The 24,730-nt window shown below is 31.1% G+C and overlaps 2 protein-coding genes across 6 annotated transcripts in view; one reads left to right on the forward strand and one right to left on the reverse strand.

Moving 5' to 3' along the window:
- LOC106690793 (myogenesis-regulating glycosidase) overlaps positions 1 to 24,730 on the reverse strand; it is a 79,583-nt gene that overhangs the window by 9,076 nt on the left and 45,777 nt on the right. For 4 of the 5 annotated variants that reach the window (XM_014436373.2, XM_067046527.1, XM_014436380.3 and 1 more), the window contains 4 exons: positions 17,680 to 17,817; positions 11,964 to 12,030; positions 1,597 to 1,855; positions 987 to 1,203 (listed from right to left, as the gene is read on the reverse strand). In XM_014436373.2, coding sequence (XP_014291859.1) covers positions 987 to 1,203; positions 1,597 to 1,855; positions 11,964 to 12,030; positions 17,680 to 17,817 — 681 coding nt within the window. Of the gene's footprint in view, positions 1 to 986; positions 1,204 to 1,596; positions 1,856 to 11,963; positions 12,031 to 17,679; positions 17,818 to 17,890; positions 18,001 to 24,730 lie in introns of those variants that run through there. The other variant, XM_014436387.3, reaches the window with a different exon arrangement.
- Nct (Nicastrin) lies at positions 4,990 to 10,044 on the forward strand. The gene has a single exon (XM_014436404.3). The coding sequence runs from the start codon at positions 5,112 to 5,114 to the stop codon at positions 7,104 to 7,106; it is 1,995 nt and encodes a 664-aa protein (XP_014291890.1). The 5' UTR covers positions 4,990 to 5,111; the 3' UTR covers positions 7,107 to 10,044.

The following is a 24,730-nucleotide window of genomic DNA, read 5'->3' on the forward strand; positions in this document are numbered from 1 at the left end:
TGTTTTAGAAATAAAGCAATTAAGAGAAAACCAAAGATAAATAAAAATAGTGCCTAGCAGGTTTAATTTTTATTCAAGTCTTATTGTGCAGGCCCATAGTAAACAAAAATATGGTAAATAGTTTTCTTTTATGAATTTTAGTAATTTTTCAACTTTTCTCCTTAACTTAATGGTGCTCTATTTAGGTAGAAGTTCAATATATGTTGAATATTGTGATACGCTTTCTTCTTTTGTTTTGTCTACTTTAGGCTGTAGAAGTGAGATTGATTACCTCTGCATTACGATAATGAGATTTTATGATGTTGTCAGTCTTAATTATGCTTTTGGCAAAACATTTGCTGATTAAATATTACCAGCAGAGAACTAAGGCTTAATTCTAAATCTTTCAATAATTATTTAATTATGGCTACTGTCTCTGTTTATATATGTTATATAATATTTTTTCCAGGATAATTGACTAGGGTGTTGCCTTCATTCAAAATTGGGCCAAATCTTGAAATGCAATATGGTAGTGTAGCAAGTTTAAAATAAATGAAACTTTCATTTTTTTTTTAACTCTGGTACCTATTATAAATATTAATCAAAATTTTAAGATAAATAATGTAAACAAAATAAAAATGGTTGAAAGTCTGACAGTCTTCAAATCACAATGCCTCTTCCTACCCATTCATTCCACATGATCAGTTATCAGAAGAAGTTTAAAATAAATTAGAGCAACCCAACCATTAGCAAGGCAAGATTCCCAGCATAAATAGACCATTTTATAATAATTTAAAGAACTATAGTATAATGAACGTAATTGTAATTCCTAAATCAGAGGGAAATAACTGAAGTAATTTAATAATTTAATCATTGAAAAAAATATTTGTTCATATTTAATCATTATTGAAGTTTGCCACTATTTTTAAAAAAATTAATTTAATTAAATATGTTCTGTTTAGGTCAAATCATTTTAATTTAACTTATGCTATTATAAAACTTCTTACTTCTAAGCATAGGCGAGTTTTCTCTTCTGCATTTATTGACACATATAAAGGAGTCTGTGGATCGATAGAAATTGCAACACCTCTTGAGTTGATAAAGTATCTTTTCAAAACACTTCCCCATCTATGTGTTCCAATATAGCCAGTGACAAATGGGGCCATTTCAACTTTCCCTAATTCGACGGGCCAAGCCATGCCAAGAGTTCTTCCTCCACCATACCTAAGGAATATTCATATGACAGTTATATACGTGATTAAATGACATATTCCTTTAAAGAAATACAAATTATTAAAGGCTTAAGAGTCATTTTGATCATGATAGTTTTAGTAGGCCAGGTTCCTTGTGGTATACAACTATAGCCTTCAAATATTAAAACCTTTCTCATCAGAATGCAAATCTTGAACTAAAAATACCTATTGAGTTCATACTGATCGAAAATGGAGGAAATCTGAGATACTGAATATTGAAGTTAAATATTTAGTTTGTAATTGTGGAACCACAATTAATTTATTAATTAGTAAAGTGTGTTATGTTCTATGGCTAGTAACATTCATATGAAAGATTAAAAGTGTAAAATGAAAATGAAATCAAAGATAAATATTTAAAACGTACCAATGACCATGGAATTGTCCATTTTCAAAGCAGTCAACTAATCTGGAATCAGGACTAAGGCTTTCCCAAGTTAGGGTGTAGCATCTAAAACCTTGTTCCTTTCCTTTTGATTTCTCTTCTTTATAACTAAGGTATAATCTAGCTCGATGCATCCATTCAAGACATACTTTACCATCTTCTTGATCTTGTTCCAAACAATGATAAACTCGGTCAGTCGATGGAAGTTCAACACCCAGGTACCCCAAAGCTATTTCCACACCTCAAAAAAAAAAAAATAAATAATAATATTACAATGTACAGAAAATAATCAAAGATGTATTTAAATATCTGTGGTTTAAAGCAACAACAACTGACATCCATTTTTACACATTTAAATTTTTTTATGTAAACTCTTTCAAAAATCTTTAACATCCAAGGCTAAACAATGTATTGAAAAAAATTTGTAACTTTTATTTTTTTTTATACTACCATAACTTGTGGCCAACTTTGTTTGTGAAAACATTCAGTTTCAGTCTTCCAAATTCATTTTTCAGAATTTGGATACTGGTCGTTGTTACCACAGATTTATACGTAAATATATAGAAAAAGTAATGTCTGTTATTTTCATAAACCAAGCAATTTTTATCAAAATCAACAAAAAATGATAGCATTTAGTTCTCATGAATAAATATTGATTGCTGATTTTAAAAAAATATTTTTTTCAAAGGTCTATAGAATCTGAATACTAAATAAAAAAAGGTCAAGAATCACAGTATAAGATTTTCTTATTTTTTCATTAAAAAATTATCAATTAGTTTCCAAAGGAAGAGAACAAAAATATTATTAGTAGTGCAACATGGATTTAAACAAGTAGTGACCAAAAAAAATATGAATACTTTCTATTTTCGGGAATAATTAAGAATGTTACAATAAATTGAAAACAAACAAGCTAAAGGTCTTGACACTGGGCAGTATGCCAGAAGTGCTTGAATTGAAAAGAAATTGAATTTATTATGGAGTATTTACTAAACTATAAAGATTATACAAATAAAGACAATAAATTCATTTCTTTAATATAAATTCAGTATATTTTGTTAATTTAATTAATTACAGATATTATTTAAGTAAATAGTCACACTTAAGGCAAATAATTACAAATATATCACCTAAAAGTAGATATATACATTTTAAATACATACTACAACTTATATAATAAAACATTTTTCTTTTTCTGTATTAGTATATAAATTTCTGAATTGTAGGTACTGCAGAGCCTGCACCCCATATCCATTTTAAAGTTATATCAATGAAAATTTATGATTAAATATTATGGGTACTATACAGCCCCTGCACTGTGTCCATTAATAAATTATACTAGACATAATTTATGATGATAATTTTAACAATGACTTAAAACATTGGGGTTATATAACATTAAATTAATAAACATTATGATAAAAGAGAGGAGAGAATGAGGAAGGTGGAAAGGATAGAATTATTCAACAATAAGTGATAAAAACTTAATAATATAAAGGGACAAAAATATGAACCAGTGCTGAATTGATTTAATTAATAATTAATTTTTAGGGGAGTTTCACCCCCAAGTATAAAATAATGCGAAACTAGATTAGCATTTTAAGCACTTGCCCCAAGATGGAAAAAAGACAAATACCAGCACCTGCCAAGTATTTGGAAAAACTTTAGTAGTACTTCACAACTTAGTTCCTTTTTATACACTACAAAAATAGTGAAAACTCTGTCTTCTGTTGTTTTTATAAAATAAATTTTCATTTAATTTTAATTTTAAAATTAAAAAAAAAAGAAAGCAAGATGTGAGAAAAATTTTCTTGAGTTCATAATTTCAGTTACAACCAAGAGGCAAACACTACCCAGAAAAACTACTAGTAGTTCTGTAAACAGAGAGATAAAAAAAAAAAAAAAAAAGAGAACAGCACTTCTAGAGCCAATATTTATTGGCACTCTAGAAGTGCTGCTCTCTTTTTTTTTTTTACCTCTCTGTTCTATGTTTATCTCTCTCAGAAAACAAAGTTCAAAATCAAAAGTTTGTATCAGGAAAGTAGCAGCTAGAAGGAGCTTAGCAACTTTCAAGTCATTTCTCAATGGCCAATGGTTCTGACATCTGGTGACAATTATTGGAACTATAATTTATTCTGACAAGACATACTTTAAGCTCCTGTAAGCTGCTAATCTCCTATTACAATGTTAAGGTTTGAACTTCGTTTTAAATCTGAGAAGTTGTCAGCTGGAATGGTCCTCCCCATTCTCTGTTAACTCCCCCCCCTCACTCCCTCCCCCCAATCAAGCCACTGATGAATAAAAAGCACTTTAGCTGACCTGGTATCTAATATTAAAATGCCACCAGGCAATAGAAGATTTTATGTATAATATTTGTATATATATAATTAAACTATAAGTTTAACTTGCATATAAGTATATTTTGACAATAAATAAACTTAGGAGGTAAAAAAAAAAAAAAAGAGAAGTTTTATCTTAAAAATTCATTTTTATCCCACTTGGAAACGCATTTCTGGCGGTCCTAGAACTCTTTCTAATTAGATAATTAATTAAATTTAGCAAAGAATTAAATTTGTTTCTGATATAACTCATGAATTCCATGTATACTAGTGAAAAATGTATGGTATTACAAATTAAATATGATTAAAGTCTGCATCAAATGAGAACTATAATTTATTAAGTCGGTCAAGTAGTATATCTTAATCCACCATAAAGCAGAAAATTAATTTTGTTTTATAATTTCGCACTATAGAATACCTGTTGGATCCCATGCAACAACGGATCAGGTGATTTACGACCATACCACTTGACCGAGATATTACATTATGATACTCATTCAACAAATAAATTAACTTCTTTAATTTGTCTTAGTACAACTTTTTCACAAGTATCCACTGTTCAGGATTTATAGGCAAAAACCTGAAAGATAGACCTAACCTTTAGCAATTCGTTGCTTTATCAAACTACCAAACTACCAAACATCAAAAAACCAGGATTGCGTTTCGTATTACTTTTGGACTATATATACATAAAATTAGTGTTATTTGAATGTCTTTTCTATGATTGGAATTTTTGAAAAACCCTGATGAAATTCGGGGATAGAGAAAAAAAGATGCAATTGCACGAAAATACGGTCTCTACATATAATTATCTTATTTAGTCCAATAGAATTAACAATTTTAAGTCAATATAAAAGTAAGGTTTTATATCTATGATATTTTTAAACGAGATATTCTACAGGGTGATTCTGCACTTTAAATTAAACGCTGTATCCAGACAATAAAGTGGTACAAGGCAGTACGGAGGGGGGATACATGACCACACCTACTCAATCTTGACTACTTCCTGCCTGTAGAGAGGTTTCTCTATGTAGTAGGTCCTCTTTGGCATCACTATCGATTACATTTTGTGTTTTGCTAATGGATACGAAGTAGGTATCGGGAAACATTTTGTGTTGTTTAGGTTGATAATAAAATAATTCATTTTCCGTTGTCACAATAATGCGTTTTCTAATATTTCTTTTTACTTGTGTGCTGTGTTGTTTCACTGTGGCTTATGGCACAAGACGTGATATGCATGCGAAAATGTATGTTAAACTTGATAGCAACGCTGCTTGTTTTAGGAGATTAAATGGAACTCATCAATTTGGGTGTTCCTCCAATCGAAATGGAAATTTAGGTATCATTCATGTAATCAGAAATCGTAATGATTTAGACTATTTCATGGATTCACATCATGATTATTATTATGTGATAACCTTATACATGGATATGTTTATAAGTGATGTTATGAACCGATTGAAGACTAATAATAAAGTTAGTGGCGTAGTAATCATTGTTCAAAAGCCCCATATACCTGCTGAATACTCCCCTGATGATGTCTGTGATAATTCAATGGATAATTGTGATAATTCTACCATTTCATGGAACCCAAGAGGTAACAAGTTTTTATATTATGACTGGCCATTCCCTATATTTGTGGCTGATGATCTATCAACCATAACAGAAATCACTCAATGTTACACTAATTTTAATACTCCTTTTGAAAAATCTTCTTTTTCTCGTCCACTTTGCTCTTTGCAATTGAAGTCTCACATGTCAGCAGCAGTTGATTCACCCACTTGTTTGAGGAGAATCAGTCAAGCTGGAGTGAGTATCTATAAATATTGTGATCCGATGGGTGATCAAAACATCATCCTACCCATGGATACATGGAATGAAACTACATCAAGAGACGTGGTAATTATTTCCACCAGATTAGACACAGCTTCTATGTTTGATGGATTAGCTCCAGGTGGGATGACTTCAGTAACAAGTTTTGTGACCACCCTCACTGCAGCCCATGTATTTAGTACTCTTCAGAGTAAAATTAAAGATAGTGATACGAGCTTAGTTTTTATGTTGCTCAATGGTGAAGCACAAGATCATATTGGTTCTAGCAGAATTGTTTACGATATTGAAAAAGGGCTGTTTCCTGCAATGACATCATTCAACATTACATTAAAAAATATCAAATATTTCTTTGAAATTTCTCAAATTGGAGACAGTCCTAATATATTTATGCACCCTTCTGATGAATTGTATAGTGATAAAATAATGGAGGATTTTATTGCTGTAGGACGTAAGTATTCATTGGACTGGAGTCTGAGTTCTCGAAAGGAACTTCCCCCTTCCTCTGTGAGAGTATTTAAAAAAGCCCACGAGCCACTCCCTGGCTTGGTAATATCCAATTATGATAAAGAATACACTAACAAATATTACAATGGTCTTCTTGACACCAGTGAATCTCTGGGCTACAAGTATGCCAATGGTAGTATCTCGGATCAACATATTTTACAGAAAAACATTGCTTCATTAGCATCAACTATTGCCTCGGTTTTGTTCAATAAAATATCTGGCTCTGGTAGCGCTGATAATATTCCTCAAGAAGAAATTGCACTTCTTGTTGATGAACTGCTGTATTGTTATTTGGAGAATAAAGCTTGCAAACTTATGAATGAAATTATTAATATTAAAGAAGAACCAGTGGCCAAAATAGGAGCTCTACCTTTGTATGTTGGGGTACAACCCTCTCTTAATCCTATTACCACACAAACTGGATTGCTGCTTGCATATCTTACATCTAAACCCATCAATATAAGCAAAGAAAATTGCACAGCTGGCTCTAACAGTAATCAGATTTCTTATTTCTGGCTGAATGGTGAAAACAGTAAAGGTTTATGCATAAATACAACTCTTAAATTTACACCAGCTGTCAGTCCTGCATTTCTGATTCCAGATTATAACTGGACGTCTAGACTTTATTCTACCTGGACTGAATCGGTATGGAATGATGTAAGTCTTGAAATGTTTTTGAAGCCTTCGAGAAAGCAGGAGATAATTACTTTGGCATGTGGAATTGGTACATCCATAATATCTGTTCTAGTTGTTTACTACATCAACAAAAACAATAAGTTTGTAAATATTTTTTCCAGACCTTCACCGACTGTATGTTAGTGTAACTACCTTTTTTCCTAATATTTATATTTAATGTGTAAACAAACTGTTTTAAAAAATGTAACTGTGATATTAGGTTGGATTTTGATTAAGACAATTTTTTTTAAATATTTTATAAATAAACAATATTAATTAGGATTGTTAACGTTCTTACGAAACTGCTAGTGATAGTCTGCCTGGTAGGTTTAATTATTTTGTGATTTTTTTTCCTGTTAATGATGTATAACATAATTTTTCATTGTAATTTCCTCTTAACTTGTTAAAAAGTTCCTGAATAATTTTTTCTTGTATTAATTTTTTTTTATATTACAAATATTAAATTATATAATACAGTCTGTAACAACTATAGAGTAGATATTAATTTAAAAAATAAAAAATTTTTAAGACTCAATCTTGAGCAGTTCCGTTCTGCAAGGATTTTGTCTTGTTATCTATTATTCCTAATTTATTGTTCAATTTTAAAGGCATTTATTAACTATTGATAAAATTGAAAATAAATGCTACTTATATAGTAACAATTGCTGATTAGTTTATGATTTTTTAAAATGTATAATTTATAATACACTTATTTTTTTATAACAAATGTTATGGTATTCTGAAGTAAATTTTACCCTTAACCATAGACAGTCCTATTAATGTGTTTGATTTTTATTCAATTGTTATGTAACGTTTTTATTATTCACTTTGAAAATGAATATTTTTATAATGATCTCAGGCCAGGGCACATCCAATATGAATTAATTTATGGATAATGGCTAATGATTTTATTTATCATTAGTAACGTTTTCAATACTACATTAACCATCAATCACTTTTCCAATTTTCTATGAATCTTATAATAAATTACTAAGAGGAAAAGTATTCACCAATAATGTTGTATAGTGTTAGTGACAATTGAAGACAGAAAAAAAAATGTCTTTTATAATTATAACGTAATAACTGCAGTTTATGTTGCACACATAACTATTTTAATAATTTCATATTCAGGCAAAATGAGTGTATATATGGGTCATTCCACCAAAAAGTTCATTCCAAATGCATTTATTGTTATTGATATTAAGTGTTTAAACTTTGAAAAAGTTGATGAATATTTTAAATTGCACTCTTGGAGATACCAATGAGTCAGCAGAGTTCACAATAATTAAACGGTTTAATTATACTAAATTAATACTAGGAATATAAAATATAATATACCCTAAACTTAATCAAATCAAGCAGGGCAATGACAGTGATAATGGTGGTGAAGTAATAAATATGATTAATAAATGGCAGAGTGAACCTCATTCTACAATAGCTAAATAAAATAATGAAAAATAATCAAGTGTAACAGTTAAGTGAGTTAAAGAAAACCAAACAAAATTAGTTTTTATTATTATTTTTTTAATCTGATGAAATATCCAAGAGACCAATGCATTTTGTAGGATTTGGTTTATCAAATTTTTTAAAAAATTGGGATTCCCTATTGATTACCTCACCCTTGATGGCTTTACTCCACCCTCTTGAAATGTTTTTAGATGAAGTAATGAAAAAATTGGAGTTTCAAATTCATAGTTTTTGTGTTAAGATACCACATTACAACCTTAATATTTTCATGATATTAGGTTATTTTTTTAAAGAATTATACTTGGAATTGCTTTCTGACATGGACTGGTAAAGTAATGACATAGATTAAAACACCCATCACTATAGAGTTAGACATCTTCAAGTCAACTTTTTTTCTCTCTCCAAGTTGTAACTTTATTTAAGTTTACATTTTAAATAACTTAACGTTAGTTATTTTAAAAGATAACTTAATAACGTTAAATGGCCCCTCCCTTCCACATGCTCTAGAGGAGCCATGTGAGCTCTGAACTATTCAAGGTGAACTAATGACACAAATCCTGTGGAGAAACCTTTAAACAGAATTTTATCTATTTAAAATTGAAATATAATTTTTTTAAAAGTTAACTTTCTGAAACTTGATAGTACTAATTATAAATAAGTACCCAGGGTTAAATTATAATAGGTGTAGTCATAGCAAAGCTGCATGATGTCAAAGTTAGAATATGTCAATTCTGGAAACAGTATGAATGGCCATTTTAATACTAAAATTATTACACAATATACTCAATTTTAGTTTATACCGATATCCACCTTAAAACCAGCTGGAAGCTATAATAAATAAAATATACCGATTTCAGTCAGTGTGATATCCTGGAAACACTAAAAGGACATTATTCGTGGAATGAGCCATATTAAAAGATTGTTGAGAGAAAGTGCTGCTAAATTAATTTCATTAAAAAATAAATGAAAATGATGATGATGGTGCTGCTGAAAAACAATGAACGATTACAGAAAGGAAAAGAAAATAACAGACAAATTGACCCGAGGAAGTAATTCAATTGACAATATGATCTAAGAGGATCCGTTAAAAGTCATGGTGTCTATAATCTTACTTGCATAAAAATTAAAACATAACCCTACAAAGTACTGAATATTCTGTAGTGTTTATGTTCTTATTTTTAAGTGTTTCACATCAGTTTAGAAATTAATTTTAATGCCTAATGTATTTTTATTTTCTTGATGTATGTTAGTTGATTATTCTCAACAGCTGAGGTTCTCATTACTTTTTAAACTAAAATGTACTGAATAGTTTATTTTTTTTTTTAAATTCATGACATCCAAGTTCAATTTTTCCATAAACAAAGAATTATCAAAACTTTTTTCCTTTTAACTTTATAGTTAAAACTTGACTCGATGTAGCTAAAGTATAGACTGCACATAAAATATATGTTTATGTTACTTATTTCATTAAATATTGTAAAAATATGTGCCTAAATTTATCTTTTGCTTAAAATGTATGTATATAAATTATGTTTGTTACATTTTTATACTAATAGAAATATTTACCTCTAAACTTTTATAAATCACTGTTTAATAAATGAAGTAACATACATTATTTTTTCTATAAGTGAATTTGTGATTCCATTCCATGAATAGAAATGTATAAATGCTTTGTAATTAAATAAAATTTTGACTCAGAGAGTATTATATGGTTTTTCTTGACTTGTGTGATAAAGTGTTTAATACTTAATAATGTCTATTATTGTTGCTAGATTTTTGAAGTTTTAGTCAGAATTTTGTTACAAATATTAAGTAGATTCGTTTGATAACTTTTATTTATTTTTTTTTATTACAAACAAAAATTCATTTTGGTTTATTGTGTTCATATTTATTTTGTGGCACACTTAAAAAAAAAAGTGCATTTGAAAAACATTGAGATGAGGTATTATCTTGGAAGGAGTATACTAAATATATATGCAATCATTTAGAATACATTAGTATTAAATTTACCAAGTTTCTTGAAGGCTCTCTTGGTTTTCTTGTTACCACATAGTTTTAAGAACTATGTGGTAACAAGAAAAGAAAAAGAAGTTATTACTTGTGTAATAGAACTTATCTTCATCAATAAGTTTTATTCTCACACTATCTCCAAAAAGATTCTAACATCTAAACATACAATCCCACTGTTATTGTCTACTATCAAAAATTACACTGTGCTGTAAACTGGTTCTTCTCCTTCCTGTCTGCTCACAAACTGTTATTCTCAATAGACCTCCCTCATCATCACTACTTCTCTCTCGAGGTGTTCCTCCCTCTCCCTAAACCTATTTTCCACTATATAAATGAGGTACCTAATGCTATCTATCTTTCCTAAACACCATAAAAAACCTTTACGGTTGCCATTGACCAATACCTATTATAGAATAACCATATTTCCCGAAAAAACATCTAACTCCTTGAACAGCTCCAAAGATTCCATCTTCCAGCCTTCCCTCTCATTTTCCTCCACTTTGACTACAGATGCTAAGTCTATAGACGACTATCTATTGAACACCTGATGAGATTGAAAATATTAATGAACTGTTTAATATGATTCGTCTTTGGTATTCCCAAACGTTCTCACATCTTTCCTATTATTCACGATTTTTTTTTTAAATCCTTAATCTTCCGAGCTATCTCATTTTGGAATTCCTTATCCACTTCCTTCCTCTTTAACATCAATTATATATCCACCTCCTCGTTTATCAATCTTCTATATACTTGCAAATAATAGATATACATGCAAGCTTGCATAAATATGTTTCTTTTTTTTATTTTACTTTGTTTAGCTTCACATAATATAGCCAACAAACTCTTACTCAAATTGTTCACATTATCATTCTAAGGGGACATCAAAGTAAACGAGACCCCACTTAGGGAACAAAAATGTCAATATAAAATTTACGTACTATATAGGGACATGTTTCAATTTATGTATATTTTTTTGCGTCATACAAGCATAATAAATAATTATCTTTATTTTTCATAATATTTTTTAACTAGTAACATAAAAAAAATTTATATGAAGAATTAGAACACAAGGATTGAGAACATTGCAATTAGACTATTCAAAAGCCTATATGAAGTGATCAGTTTAAGAGTTATCAATGCACTGTACCAGTTAGCAATAATATAACAAAAGCATCTCAATCCAGAATGAAAATAGGTTTAAATTCATGAATTTATCGGTATCAAATAGGATATAATTTTTTTGGTATCACCTCCAACATTTTTGAAAATAGATTGAGCTGGTTTTGAAGCTATAGCCTAATATATTATAATCCACCAATATTCTATGAGTGATTATTAATTTTTTAAAACTTTGGTTATAGCTTATTTAATCAAAAAAAATTATAATAATATGCACTAGAGAAATTGGTGAGCCTATCTCAATTAGTTAAAAATTAAGAAACCAACATTTTGGAAAGACTATGCAAATTAAGTGTTAAGATTATTAATTAAATGCTGGATTTGTATTAAAAAAAAAATAAATACCTTCACTGTTGTACAATCGTAGTATTCTTTCCTCCTTATTGAATCTAATTTTGTCGAAATAAGCTCTCTGAAAAAAAATATATATATTAATAAATAATAAAATAATAATTTCATCTGGTACAATTTAAACCAATTCATGTTTATCTTCATGACCAATGTTTCTGTAATGATATATCAGATACCCTTTATACTGATAGCTAATTATATGATTGAATTGTTAATTTCGTTTTAAAGGATATAATATAAAACTCCAAAAACATAACATTCAGTCCCTCAGATACCAACCAGAGAACATTTCACTAATTCAGGTATGTCAAAACAGAAAAAAAATGTAAGTAATAGATTTATAACAAATAGATCACTAATGCAGAATATATTTATACTTTTATTGTATTTATGAATTATGTCTATGACAGAAAATATTACTTATAAAGAGTTTATTTATGTGATATTTTCTCCTGTTCCAATCATGCAAACTGGCAAAAAATTACTGGCTAGTTATTTTTTTTTTTAAGGGACTTCGAATTTTTTTCTTCTAATTAGATCCTGACAATATTTTTTATTGTTTTTATTACTTTATAATACTCCATTTTATAAGGCCAATGATTCTTTTATTTAGCACAAGATACTCTTATAAATGTATTTCAACAGATTATTTAAATATATTAATTAAAAAACAAGATGGATATAAAAAATCAAATTAAAATGAATGATCTTTGAGGTCAAGTAATTGAAAACAGGTACCACAACATGAACCAAACTAAGTAATTCTATTTGTTTTTAATATTTTAACTATTAAAATTTTATAAGGTGAAGATTAGTGGGAGCATATGAGGATTGGTCAGAGAAAACAACTACTGTTTTCTCAACAGGACTAAAAGTGTTCCTATAAATGTTAAAATATATCCTAAGTTGGTTCCAAGTTAGAAAATGTTATCATTAGTTAGGGGGGAAGAAATAAGGATCTTAACATAAAAAAAACTGATATCTTTAATTAAAACCTACATTATTTATAGATATTTAGAGGGACAAGGAAAAGACATTAGAGGATTTTTTTTCAGATAAATTTTATGATTAAGTTAATTTTCATATAGATTGTTGAATTTATTGAAAAATTGAATACATATATTTATATTTATAAAGTAAGGGTTGGGTGGCTGAGCAGGTTATAGTAGTTGGTATAGGTAATAAAACAAATAAAGGTATTATAACCAATGTGAAGCCTGGAAAATAAGAATCTGCTAATTAAAAATTATCCAGTTGAGCACCTGGAATCAGTAACCATTATTCACAGAAAGCCATCCAACCCAGGATTTCCTTGGAAATTAACCCAATGAGAATACTGGAGGCAACTCACACCCCTGATGACTCTACCACATTTACCTTAATCAGGAATCATTTTGTAGTTTCCAGGATGTCAAATAGCCAGGAGGTTTGGCCCATGAACTTTCTGCTTTGACTAAATAATATGGGTCCTTGTGCTCCTGTTGGACTTGAATAATCATAATCTGTTGATCTGGATTTGTATGTGTACCAAAAACCAATCTTATCTTCTAAGTATTAGTATATATATAGTACCAATATTACCTTCTAAGGGTTAGTAAATGTGATGTAGACACTTCTGGGACAATCCTAAGTTGGGGCAATGGACCAGACTCATGGCCACAAATTTATTGAAATTTATCTATTGCAACTGAGGAATCTTTAATGAAGTTTGGTTAAATTTTATTATAAAGTTAGGAGGGTTTGAGAAACTCAAACAACCTATTGACAATCTGCTTGTTATATTGCAAAATAGTGTGCAAGCCTGCTGGTAATTTACATAGAGATTTGGGGAGTTCGTAAACCCGGCAGTCAGTCAATGGATTTAACTGAGCGTCTTATCGAAAATCAATCGGAGATATTATACACTATTGACAGTGTGAGCGAAAGTAGCTGGTAGATTGTTAATAGTCAGTGATGCCATTACATTCGGTCGTGTTAAGCTAAAAATAATAGCAACTGTTATACTTGTGGAAATTTTAAAGCTGCGATCAGAAAGAAATATACTGATTCAAAGAGCTTATATTCATAGAACATTGGATATCTTCTTGTAAGGTTGTTTAAATATAAAGGTCGTCCGCGTAAAGAATGCTTTTAACAGCCAACCCAATAACATTCAACACTGTATTAAAACAAATACAGAAAAGTGCCACGCTCAAAATACAACCATGAGACACTCCATTCTCATGTTCGAATTCATTCGATAAAACATCTCCACTCAAAAGCTTCTGTTACATAGGAAATTATTTATGAAGGCAAGGATATAACCATTAATCCCAATAACAACCAGACTGTCAATTATAAACCTTTTCCATTTTCTTTTTCTCGGAAAAACTATTAGACAAAATATTTTATTTAATATCTTTAAAATCATATCAATTTATCAGAAAAGCAGAGGTTTTTAGTGAGGAACCTTTTCTGAAGTTCAATGCGGTGAGAAATTCATTGAGGGAAAAAGATAAGTTTAATGGATGAAGTGGATGATTCGTAATAGCGAGTGGTACTGATTCAATAGATCGCTAAGGAAGTGTGTTGAGTAATTTAGAGTTGGCGTGGTAGCGTAGAAATATTTTGCTAGAGTGTTTATTAAGATTATAAGGACAGTTTCATAGCGATTGCGAATATTCAGACAACTTATTTGAGGGTAGTAACCAAAACCCATACTTTAGTAACTGCATGACTGAACACAATTCCTGATGTGTTACAGCCAACCTTACGAAGAAAGTTCTACCATGATAATGATTTACTATTTAATCACATATCTTGCATGTTTCTGGCCGCTGAGGATGGTCGGGAAATTAAAGAAATTTTTGAAATGCCCTCCTTCAGTAATTTATTGCTCTCTCTCTCTCTTATTCTTCCTACTACCACGGTACAGGGGAGCGGAAATTATTATTTGCATTATCGGCAGAGGAAATGTAGGGAATCGCTAGGCAGCTATTCCAACTACGTAATAGGTCAGATCAATATCCGCCAGTTGATATAATTTGATATACCAGTACCAAATACGTTGATATACTTGATATTTATGGCAATCAGCCTTTTTAATCAGCCATATGTTGAATCTACTATATGGGGAGCATTTATTGAGAGTTTTAATAATAATGGGAAAATAGACGCTGACATGTGTATCATCTAATGTATAGGATTGAGTCGTAGTTTGTAACAAGGGGCCAGTGTTCGTAAATTCCATTGGGTAATATTCATTTTACAAAAAAATAGTCTACCAATACTATCTGTAAATGAAAAAAAGACTGTACATTTGTATATGTATATTGTAAGACTGTATATATGTATATGTATATTGGGTATATTTTATGTACCAGTGACTTTTTTTGGTTTTCATTCCATGATTTTTGTTGGTTGGCAAAGCTAGATTTATTTTAAATTTAACACCTATTATTTGGCATAGTTATTACTAATTTATCACTACAATTAATGCCATTACTTGAGTAACTTTTTAACAAAACAGATTCCAAAACACTTCTCTTTTAAAATAAAACTTCGACAGTAGTAGCTAGTGGTTCTACTAATGCCTCAGTAGTGGACATTCGATTCGGCGATGGAATGGGGGGAGGGGGGAAGGCGCTACCACCTCCGCGTGCGTTCTGGTCCAAATGCGTTGTGACTCATGTCTCGTAATAATTTCTTCCGCTTGACGACAGGACACTTTTTCATGTACAAGAATTTTCTTTTCCCGTTCATATATTGAGCATTTATTAACAAATGCTGGATGCTCACTATGACAGCTCAGTCAGTTGGGAGGATTATTACAATGGTTAGTATTGCGAGAATTTTTCACAATTAGTTATTTGTCAACGTTTAGTAGTGTACCTGTATTTATATTTTGAAAAACAGAGAAGGCACTTAGGTTCATAAGGCCTAATTCTTATGGAAAGAAACTCTAACACTCTTATCCGCTGGTGTTCCTCAAGGTAGTATCCTGTAGGTAGTATCGCAAACAGTCTATATAGTTGACATCCCAACCAATTCTAACACTATCGCTATTAATCCCATCGAACCAAAAAACCTCCCGACTGCCGTATACTTTAATAATGTTGCTCTTACCCCTGTATGACAGATCCGCTACCTTGGATTACATCTGGACAAACGACTATCTTGGAATCCTCACACAAGGCTGAAAAGACAGGAAATTGCACGTCGATTACGACTATAACAGCACTTACAAGACAAGGGGTTTAAACTTTCAATCAATTACAAGAGACTGATCTACTAATGTATATAGAGCTTTGGGGCTCCACTAAACCTTCGAATTACTCTTTTATCCAATCCTACGTAAAATCCTCAATGCTCCTTACCTTGTCACAAAATAAAATCATCAATATTGAACTTAATGTTCCATATATAACCGATCTATCCAATACCAGATATCAGTCCTTCCATTGAAAACTCCCAAACCACTTAAACCCTCTAGTTTCTGACCTTGCTTCCTCTTCCATTCCTGACAATCCTCCGAGGTGCCTGAAAATAAGATGGTCTCGAGACCTTCTAATGTAACAATGTTATTAGAGTGCTACCAATGGGTATTTTCTTAATATACCTGTATCACTACATCATGATCTTACATCAAATTTACTAGATGTCTTTTTATGTAAATGTCAATAAATAAATTTTTTAAAATACTACTCTTACAGGTAGTTCACACTTTTTAAAGGTCAAAATCAATAGCAGTGAAGGTTTATTTCCATTATTAATTTTTTTATAGATTCTTTTAACATTTAACAACACCCTGACTATCAAACTCTAAACCAAATCATCCTCTGTACAATTCACCACTTCAGGGACATAAGCAACTCCACATGAAAAATTGAGATTTATGAAATCCTAATACTATGGGAATATTTTGGAATGTTTTAATATTGTTTAAATTAACTAAATCTTTTTCATTATTTACTTTTAGCAATACAGCTCAGTTAAAAAAAAAAAATTACTTGTGGACAATATTTTTTTATAAACCTCCATACAATAAAAGGACTAAAATCATTAGGACATTTGTCACTATTCGCATCTAAACGCATTAACATAAACTTAGACCATTTACCCTTTATTTTAAAAATAAAAGTCTCCCGTAAGTCGGGAGGCTTATGGTCTAAAGAAGTCACAGTTTGCGAAAAAAAAGAAAGTAATTTGTCTGAATAAAATAAAATTTGAATTATACAGATAACAAACAAAACGAAGGAGTAATTAATAATATAAAGAAAGAAATCGGTACACAGTTACAACAAGATTAGACACATCGATAAAAAGTGTATTTTCTAGATGCCCGTCGCCAAGAGTTTGTATAGAATACTTGAAACAAGTTTTATGAAAACCATTTGTACCGTTTTTGAACTAGTCCATAGAAAAACACGTTTTTCGACTATTGCCCATAGGACGATAAATTTGTGTCACATGCATGATGCTATAACAAAAAAAAGAAGGGCCAATCTTGGCTCAGAAAGACGAATGGCCAAAAGGTTTTTGTTTTGTTTTTCTCTCAGGCAACTCTAAAACGCAAAAGATCTGCGATTTTTTTTAGAATTTTGATCCTATTACAGAACTACAGGAAGCAGTTTACCCGGAAATGTGGGAGGGGCGTTAATTCTGATTTTATCTCGATCTATGTAGCAACGCGAATGTCAGAAAATATTACGTTTAATATTCCATAACATACCTGTAGCACCTGTTGGTGATAGTACACATGGGCGAAGCCAACGAGGAAGACTATAGATAAAAATAACATGGCCACAAAACCTCGTAGTTTGTATTCTTTCGGTTTCTTTCTTCGTTTTAAAGCCTTCGGAAGAGTCATCTGAAAAAAAGGAAATATTATTCAATGACAAAAATTGTATTTATTGTGATGATGTGTCTGGAATAAGATATACCAAAATCCTTCTCATATTTCTCAGAAGAAAATTAAAGGAAAACTCTGAATGTAAAATATTTTGCTAAGTTTTTTAAGGAAAAGTGAATAACGATGTAAATCTATTATTTTGAAGGAGAACAACCATTTATATACATTTGAAACAAGTATATTTAAAACCATGACATTGAATTGCCCATCATATTTTTATCTTATTTTTTTACTGTTTTAATGATGATTTATAGTCAATATAACGGTAGAAATCACCATTTCCCTAGTTCTTAAAAAAATATTTTTTATCATATGTTATGATACATTCAATGGGAAGTATACTCAGAGGTTACGGCATTTGATAACCTAAAATGAGACATGCTATCTTTCATGTTCCAGAATATTTTATGCTTGTGAAAGATGGCATATAAAAGATTTTTTTTAGATAACATCTAACTTAATATCACTATCCTTATTAACATATAATGCAGTGGTTCCCAACTTTTTTTGGCGGCAGAACCCTAGTTGAATAACCTCTAGTGGAAGTAGGGAATTGAGGAACCCTACATCATCATTTGATACAAATAAAGTGGTACATCTTCTCAGCAAAAGCTAAGAAAGGTCAAGATCAGGCACACAATACCTCTGCAAAATGTGAATAAAATCTGAGATAGTGAGGTTCAAAACAGGGCTAACTTAACGTTGAATGAGCCATTCCTATGTTTTTTTGCGGGAACTTTATTTTATAATTTTTATTTTGTAGGATTTATGGTAATTTTTATTATTATTGAGATAGTGCCGTTTACGCAAGTATTGAATAAATGATTTTGGTTTTCATATGTATTTAAATCTAGCATAGCATCATTTTCCGTGAAGATGGACTTCTTCTTGAGCAGTTGATTGTTAATTTGTTCTTAATTCATACAGTAGCAATACTAGATGCTTTTAGTTAATACTTACTAAAGAACATTCAAGGTAAAAATAAATAATAAATGAGATTGATAGGTAAAGTGTAGTACATAATTAAAACGAAGAGTAATGTTTTTTCTTTACCTCCTACCTGAATATTTTTGACAAATGGGAAAGAGAAGGGGTTATCCTACATAGCAGTGGTTCTTAACCTTTTTTTTGGAGGTGAAGGTCTTTTGGTACAATTAGGGAATTGACATAACCCTTTTGTTAGAAGTAGAAAAATGTCAGAATCCCTTATTATCATTTGATATAAGTGATTCGTATTTTCAGCAAAATCTGAGAAATGCTAGGAGTACCAGCCAACACCTGTGCAAAATCAGAAGAAAATCTGAGATGGCAAGGTTCAAAACTGTACTGAGTTGTCATGGAGTGTTTCCCATTCATAAATTATTTCGCTGCTACCCGGTTGGAAACGACTGCTTTTTAAATCCAATATATCTGAAACAGAGAGGGAGGATCAGGTGATGGGAGGAATTTCATTCTGTAGGATCACCTCGTAATAAAAGTCAACCCGCCCTGACCGGAACCGAAACGGCACCACTGCCGACTCGAGGTTGCAAAGGTGATCTTCAATACCTCAGCTATAATGCCCTAGAGCTCATATTTGTCATATGAGATACTAAAAGTCATCATTAATGGGACAATAGGTCAGAATAAATACAAAAATATCCTGCATTCCCATCAATATGTTTATAAAAAAGAAGCGGGTGCCTTTCGCTATTCAGCCTAGCATAGCATCAAGGGATCCCCGTTACACTCTGTAAAGAAGATGGCTTTGGATTTTGTCGGGAGTTGAAATGTATCGAAGAGGCATTCTCACCAGGGATTCTCATTATATTTCGAATTCTCTTTCGCCTGTAACCAGAAGACGTCAGATAAGAAATAGATTATCACTACCAGCGGTTCGGAGTTCGCCCGGAATCAACCATAATGCGCCATTGCAAGCCTTACTGAACACCTCAAGTTGAAAAATAATATTCTTGTATAAAAGAGATGTAAGAAGGATCTACTGACAAGAGATATGATTACCAAGATGATACTAAGTAATTCTTTTATTCCTGACCATCTTGTCTTGTTCTGATTGCGACATTTCCTATCTCATCTGATGGTTATCTTTACATTCTGACTGTGTCTGCAGAACTTGCAGAGCTTCACGTAGTACAATATTCTAGTGCCCCCTGTGGTTAGAGTGGGGGCTATCGGGTCTGAGAGCTTTGGAATACCACCGAGAGGAATATGCATCGTAGGAAGCTTTATAACTGTTTGTCATTTATTTTATTATTATCGTATCATCGAAAGGGGAATGTCAGTATTTCCCGGGAAATTCTAAAAATAATCTTTATAATGCCAACATTAATTTTAGCGCATATATATTTTTTTGTTTTCGTACCCTCTTTTATTATTATATTATATATTATACAATACTGAATCATAATAATCGCCTAATACATATCGTACCCTTCACTCAAATAAAATTTGTACTTCATACACATATAATAGATGAGATGTATTATATATACTTTAATGAGTTCGCAAAACCAGACTTCGTCGGGCGGCCATCTTTGTCAGTTATCATGTTTTACTTTCGACCAACTATCACTTACCTTAAATTATACCAATATTATTGTTCTGAAAAACCCATGAATTCAGGTATTTCCAAATACTTTAATTCACGAAAAATGTTAGATACCATGTTTTACGACCGAACGCCTTAATTCATAAACGGTTTTGACGTAAAATAAATGCAACTGAGATGAAAAATTATCAAACATTGATATTATTGGAAATGATACACGCCCACCAACTCCTAAGTTTTGTTTTTTATTGAAAATATTACCATCTGCCATCAATTAGTAACAATGCTAACTAGGAACGGGGAATTCGGAATCCTTAAGGATAGATAATCCGATCATCCAACACTGGATAGAAAACATGAGAAGATTAAACGCAATAAACAACTCCTGACCGATTGTATATGCGGAAAATCAAATAAGAGTATTATGAATTATTCAAATGTTTCGAAGCTGTGTTTTAATCGGGACAATAATATTAGCGCAGCTTGCGATTTGTCTCCGTTTAGAAAAATCCAATTTATTGACAACCTTACATGTCCTTGAACCGGAACTAGGATTTTTATTAGGAGGAAAGTTGAAGCCTGATTTCCTTCCACTAACTTTCTTTCATTCCCCTCAATAAAAGTCAACGGTTTTATAACCGTATTTCAGGTAATATATTTCAAAATAAATATCATCTCAAAGGAGAGAGAAAGAAATTTATTCATTCATGCTGCCCAAATACATCGGGTTGCCACATTTCACAGCATACTGATCAATCCGTGATCGGAGATATATAAATTACATATTTTTATATGATATAATATAATAGAAAGATAACATTTTTTTTTCCACAGTATTCTTTTACAATTAATACCAGTCTACAAACTAAATACAGGCTTTTCAATTTACTCCTTTTTTTCTTTCGCTTCTATTTTACAATTATCACATTTTTCTGACTGATGGTCAAAATCTTCTTCTTTATCATCCTCCTCTGTGCCTCCTTTATGGAGTTCAAACTCTTTCCCTTCTTCTGTCCTAGCCTGGAGATATAGTCCGTCCATAACAGTTACGACCTTCCTTCTGCCCTTCATTCTTTAACCACTTTAGTTACTTCTTTTCGAAAGTGCCCCTCAAAATGAGTACTTCAAGATCGAAGGGATCATCTATTCCCTTATTTTATTTCTCCTTGATTGGTCTGCCACTTTCCTGAAATACTTCATTTTAGCAGCTGTAACTCTATTTCAGAGCCTGCAAAACGGGATCCAATATTCACCGCCATAAAGAAGGGCAATAATGCAGAGGGTCTTAACGATATGCAGTTTCAGATTCCTTTCCATTTTTTTTTCTATCACAGTGTTGTTTTTCGGTGAAAATATCGTAAGAAAAAATGTATATAGGAAAATATTGCACGATAAGAGTTCTATTAGGGCTCAATTTAAAGCTCGTTAAATACACCATAAAGTAGTTCATAATGATTGTACTAACTCCAAAGAATAATAGTTTTCTAGATATTTTCCGAAATAAGAAAACAAAATGATTTTTTTCTCGTTTTATTGAAGAAAACAGTACTACATTTTTCTCCTGGCTATTTCGAAAAATCTTTCACAGGAAGAGAATATTGGCTCTCAGTCAGCATGTGGTGTTCATTACCATACTGCACAAATCAGTGTTGCCGTGGTATGAGTAATGTTGGAATGTTGGACCGTTTATTGATGACGAGCAGGTTGCGGAAGATCTCTAAATGATGTTAGTAACACTAAAAGAACGAAACGATGGGCTTAAGAAATAACTCGGATAAGTAATTAATAATAAGACGGAATACGATGGAAGGGTGAACATATTTAAGTGCCTTGGTTCTTATTTAGATACAGCAGGGTCCATGACTTCAGAAGCTGGAGAAAACCCGTAAGGCTATCCGAATGTTCCATTTAGTTCTCTGAAATAGAGATATTTCTACCGAAAACAAGCGCCGAATCTTCACAGCCATAGTAGTCTATCCTGACATACGCTTCAGGAGCATGGACAATGAGTCGCCGTTTGTACTCAAATTTGCAGGAGATTGAGACGGATTTCTGGAGATTTCTGCGTGTCACCAGGCAGGATAAAATTAGGAATGAGGTTATTCGCCAGAGGATGGATGTGGGCACATCAGTAAATAAAAGGTACGCTGCGTAACACGGTACGGGCATGTAAGAAGAATAATGACTAATCTTGACCGAACTGAGTCCTGGATTGGGTTACACCTGGGGAGGAGATGGACCGCGCGGAAGGACCAGAAGGTAGATAGAAAGAGTCCGAGTGGAAATAGCCATTAGGTCAGCAATAGGACGATTGGTTGGATGGAAGCGCTCGGAGCTGTGCGCTAACTAGTTGAGGCTACCCTTGTTGGAAAGCCTAAACTAAACAATATTGGATTTGGAAAACTGTATCTGCGAATTAATGAACTTAAAGAACTAAATCAGGGCACAATTTGAAGCTAATTAAATGCAGTTTTAATCAGTCTTTAATCATATTTCAGCTACTAGCAATACTTCAGGGGTTATGGAAATAAACCTCAAAATATATAGCGGCCATTTTTAAAAATCTACGATATTAGACGATATATAGAACCCCAAGGTAGTGGTAAACTTTTTACCATTATATTTTTCAAGCATTTTTACATTAGAATCCGTTGACGGAAATTGATTTACACCTACTTCTAGGTACAGCTAAATTTTAAGCTATTTTCACTTGACGTATTTTCTTCAGTACACCTATATATTGAAAACCCTTAAACCGATTCGGACAAATTTTGGATTAAATTGGAGACTAGGGTAAAGATGATTCAGTATAAATTTTATGTCTGTTAAATGTTAAATTGTTTTAAAACGTCGTCTGTTTGCTGGATACACGAAAAACGATGTTTTTCAAGCAATTTCCAGGATACACCTATATTTCAAAACGGGTGCGTCCCTTAGATTCTGTTCTCAAACGAAATATCATACCTTTAATATAGGTAATAATTTATTCAAATAATTCTACAGAAAAAGAATAATTTTCAAGAAATCCGATAAGAGTTTTTCATGCATTCACACCTAGGGTGAATTCATGAGGTAGCTGATGATGAAGAACTAACTACTTACCAGACTTTATCACTATTTAATATTTTTCTCAGTTGCCGTTATATTGCCTTTAACGATTTATCTGAACTGTATTAAGACGAAACACTTTGACGAGATAATTTGAGCGAGTAGAAATGGAATTAGCTATTATCTATATTTTTTTAAATGCCACAAGTATGAATGGTATCTCATTAATTATAGTTCAAAAGGTCTTAAAATTTTAGATCAGTTTAAAAGTTATTGCACGATTAAAATAGTAATAAATAAAACTGGCAGCATAGAGACAGATGCTATAGGAGAACAAAACTTTAAAACCAAGTTTTAAAAAAGTAAAAGGTTTTTTATTGATATTTCGCCGAGGAATTAACAAAACCTCCGAAATAAGCAGTTTATATATATTTCAGACAGAAAACAACAATGGCTGAAGTCCTTCAAAGATAGGTTTTTAATTATTGCATCTTTACTTTCGTATGAAGGTTTACTATGTCTGGTCAAAACGTTGAAGAGTATAGTAAAAAAAATATTTATATAAATTTTGAATGAAATGATTTTGTTGAAATGATTTTTATCTCAGTAGGGGCCATTGTAAATTCCTTAATTGTAATTATTAAAATTTAATAAATTAAAAAATCTCAATAATTAATAAATAAACTGATCACAGAGGCTCGTTTAAGCAAAAAAAGGGACTAACTTAATTGTTATTAAAATTTTAATTTTTTCAATTAAAATTTTGATTTTAGATATTTTTGTTAGTGACTGTTTATGGTTTTCACTATATATTAAAATTGATACTCCTTTTCAATAGCCTCTGGTTATTATTTATTTTATTTTTTTATTCTCAACAAGATAAACAGCATCCTATCTCGATCTTATCAATCATAACACACACAACATTCCAGTCATATCTAATATATGTTTTTAAAAACTTATCACTAAAAAATTACTTAGTTCAAATACAAAACAATTCAAACCTATAAATAAACGTTGGATTTTATTTTATTTATTTTAACTCAATTTCATCATTTTGAAGGTGATATCCTTCAGCGTAAAATAATTTTTTTAAATATATTCTAATATAGGAATGAGTAAATGTTCGTCGAAGACAAAATCAAATATTCCCTAATCAGCAACACTGAAGCAGTATAGTCAGTAAACAATTAATAGCTTAATATGAATTAAAAATGTTTGAGAAATTCTACTCTTCCAATTTTTGTTTAAAATGAAGATAGTTTATAGTTTTAA

This window comes from Halyomorpha halys, unplaced genomic scaffold (genome assembly GCF_000696795.3).
Source record: "Halyomorpha halys isolate HHAL.00 unplaced genomic scaffold, Hhal_1.1 Scaffold51.1, whole genome shotgun sequence".
Lineage (NCBI taxonomy): Eukaryota > Metazoa > Arthropoda > Insecta > Hemiptera > Pentatomidae > Halyomorpha > Halyomorpha halys.

What these genes read in the sequence shown, in the direction of transcription:
- Nct (XM_014436404.3), top strand. Translation starts at nt 5,112, where the DNA reads ATGCGTTTTCTAATATTTCTTTTTACTTGTGTGCTGTGTTGTTTCACT.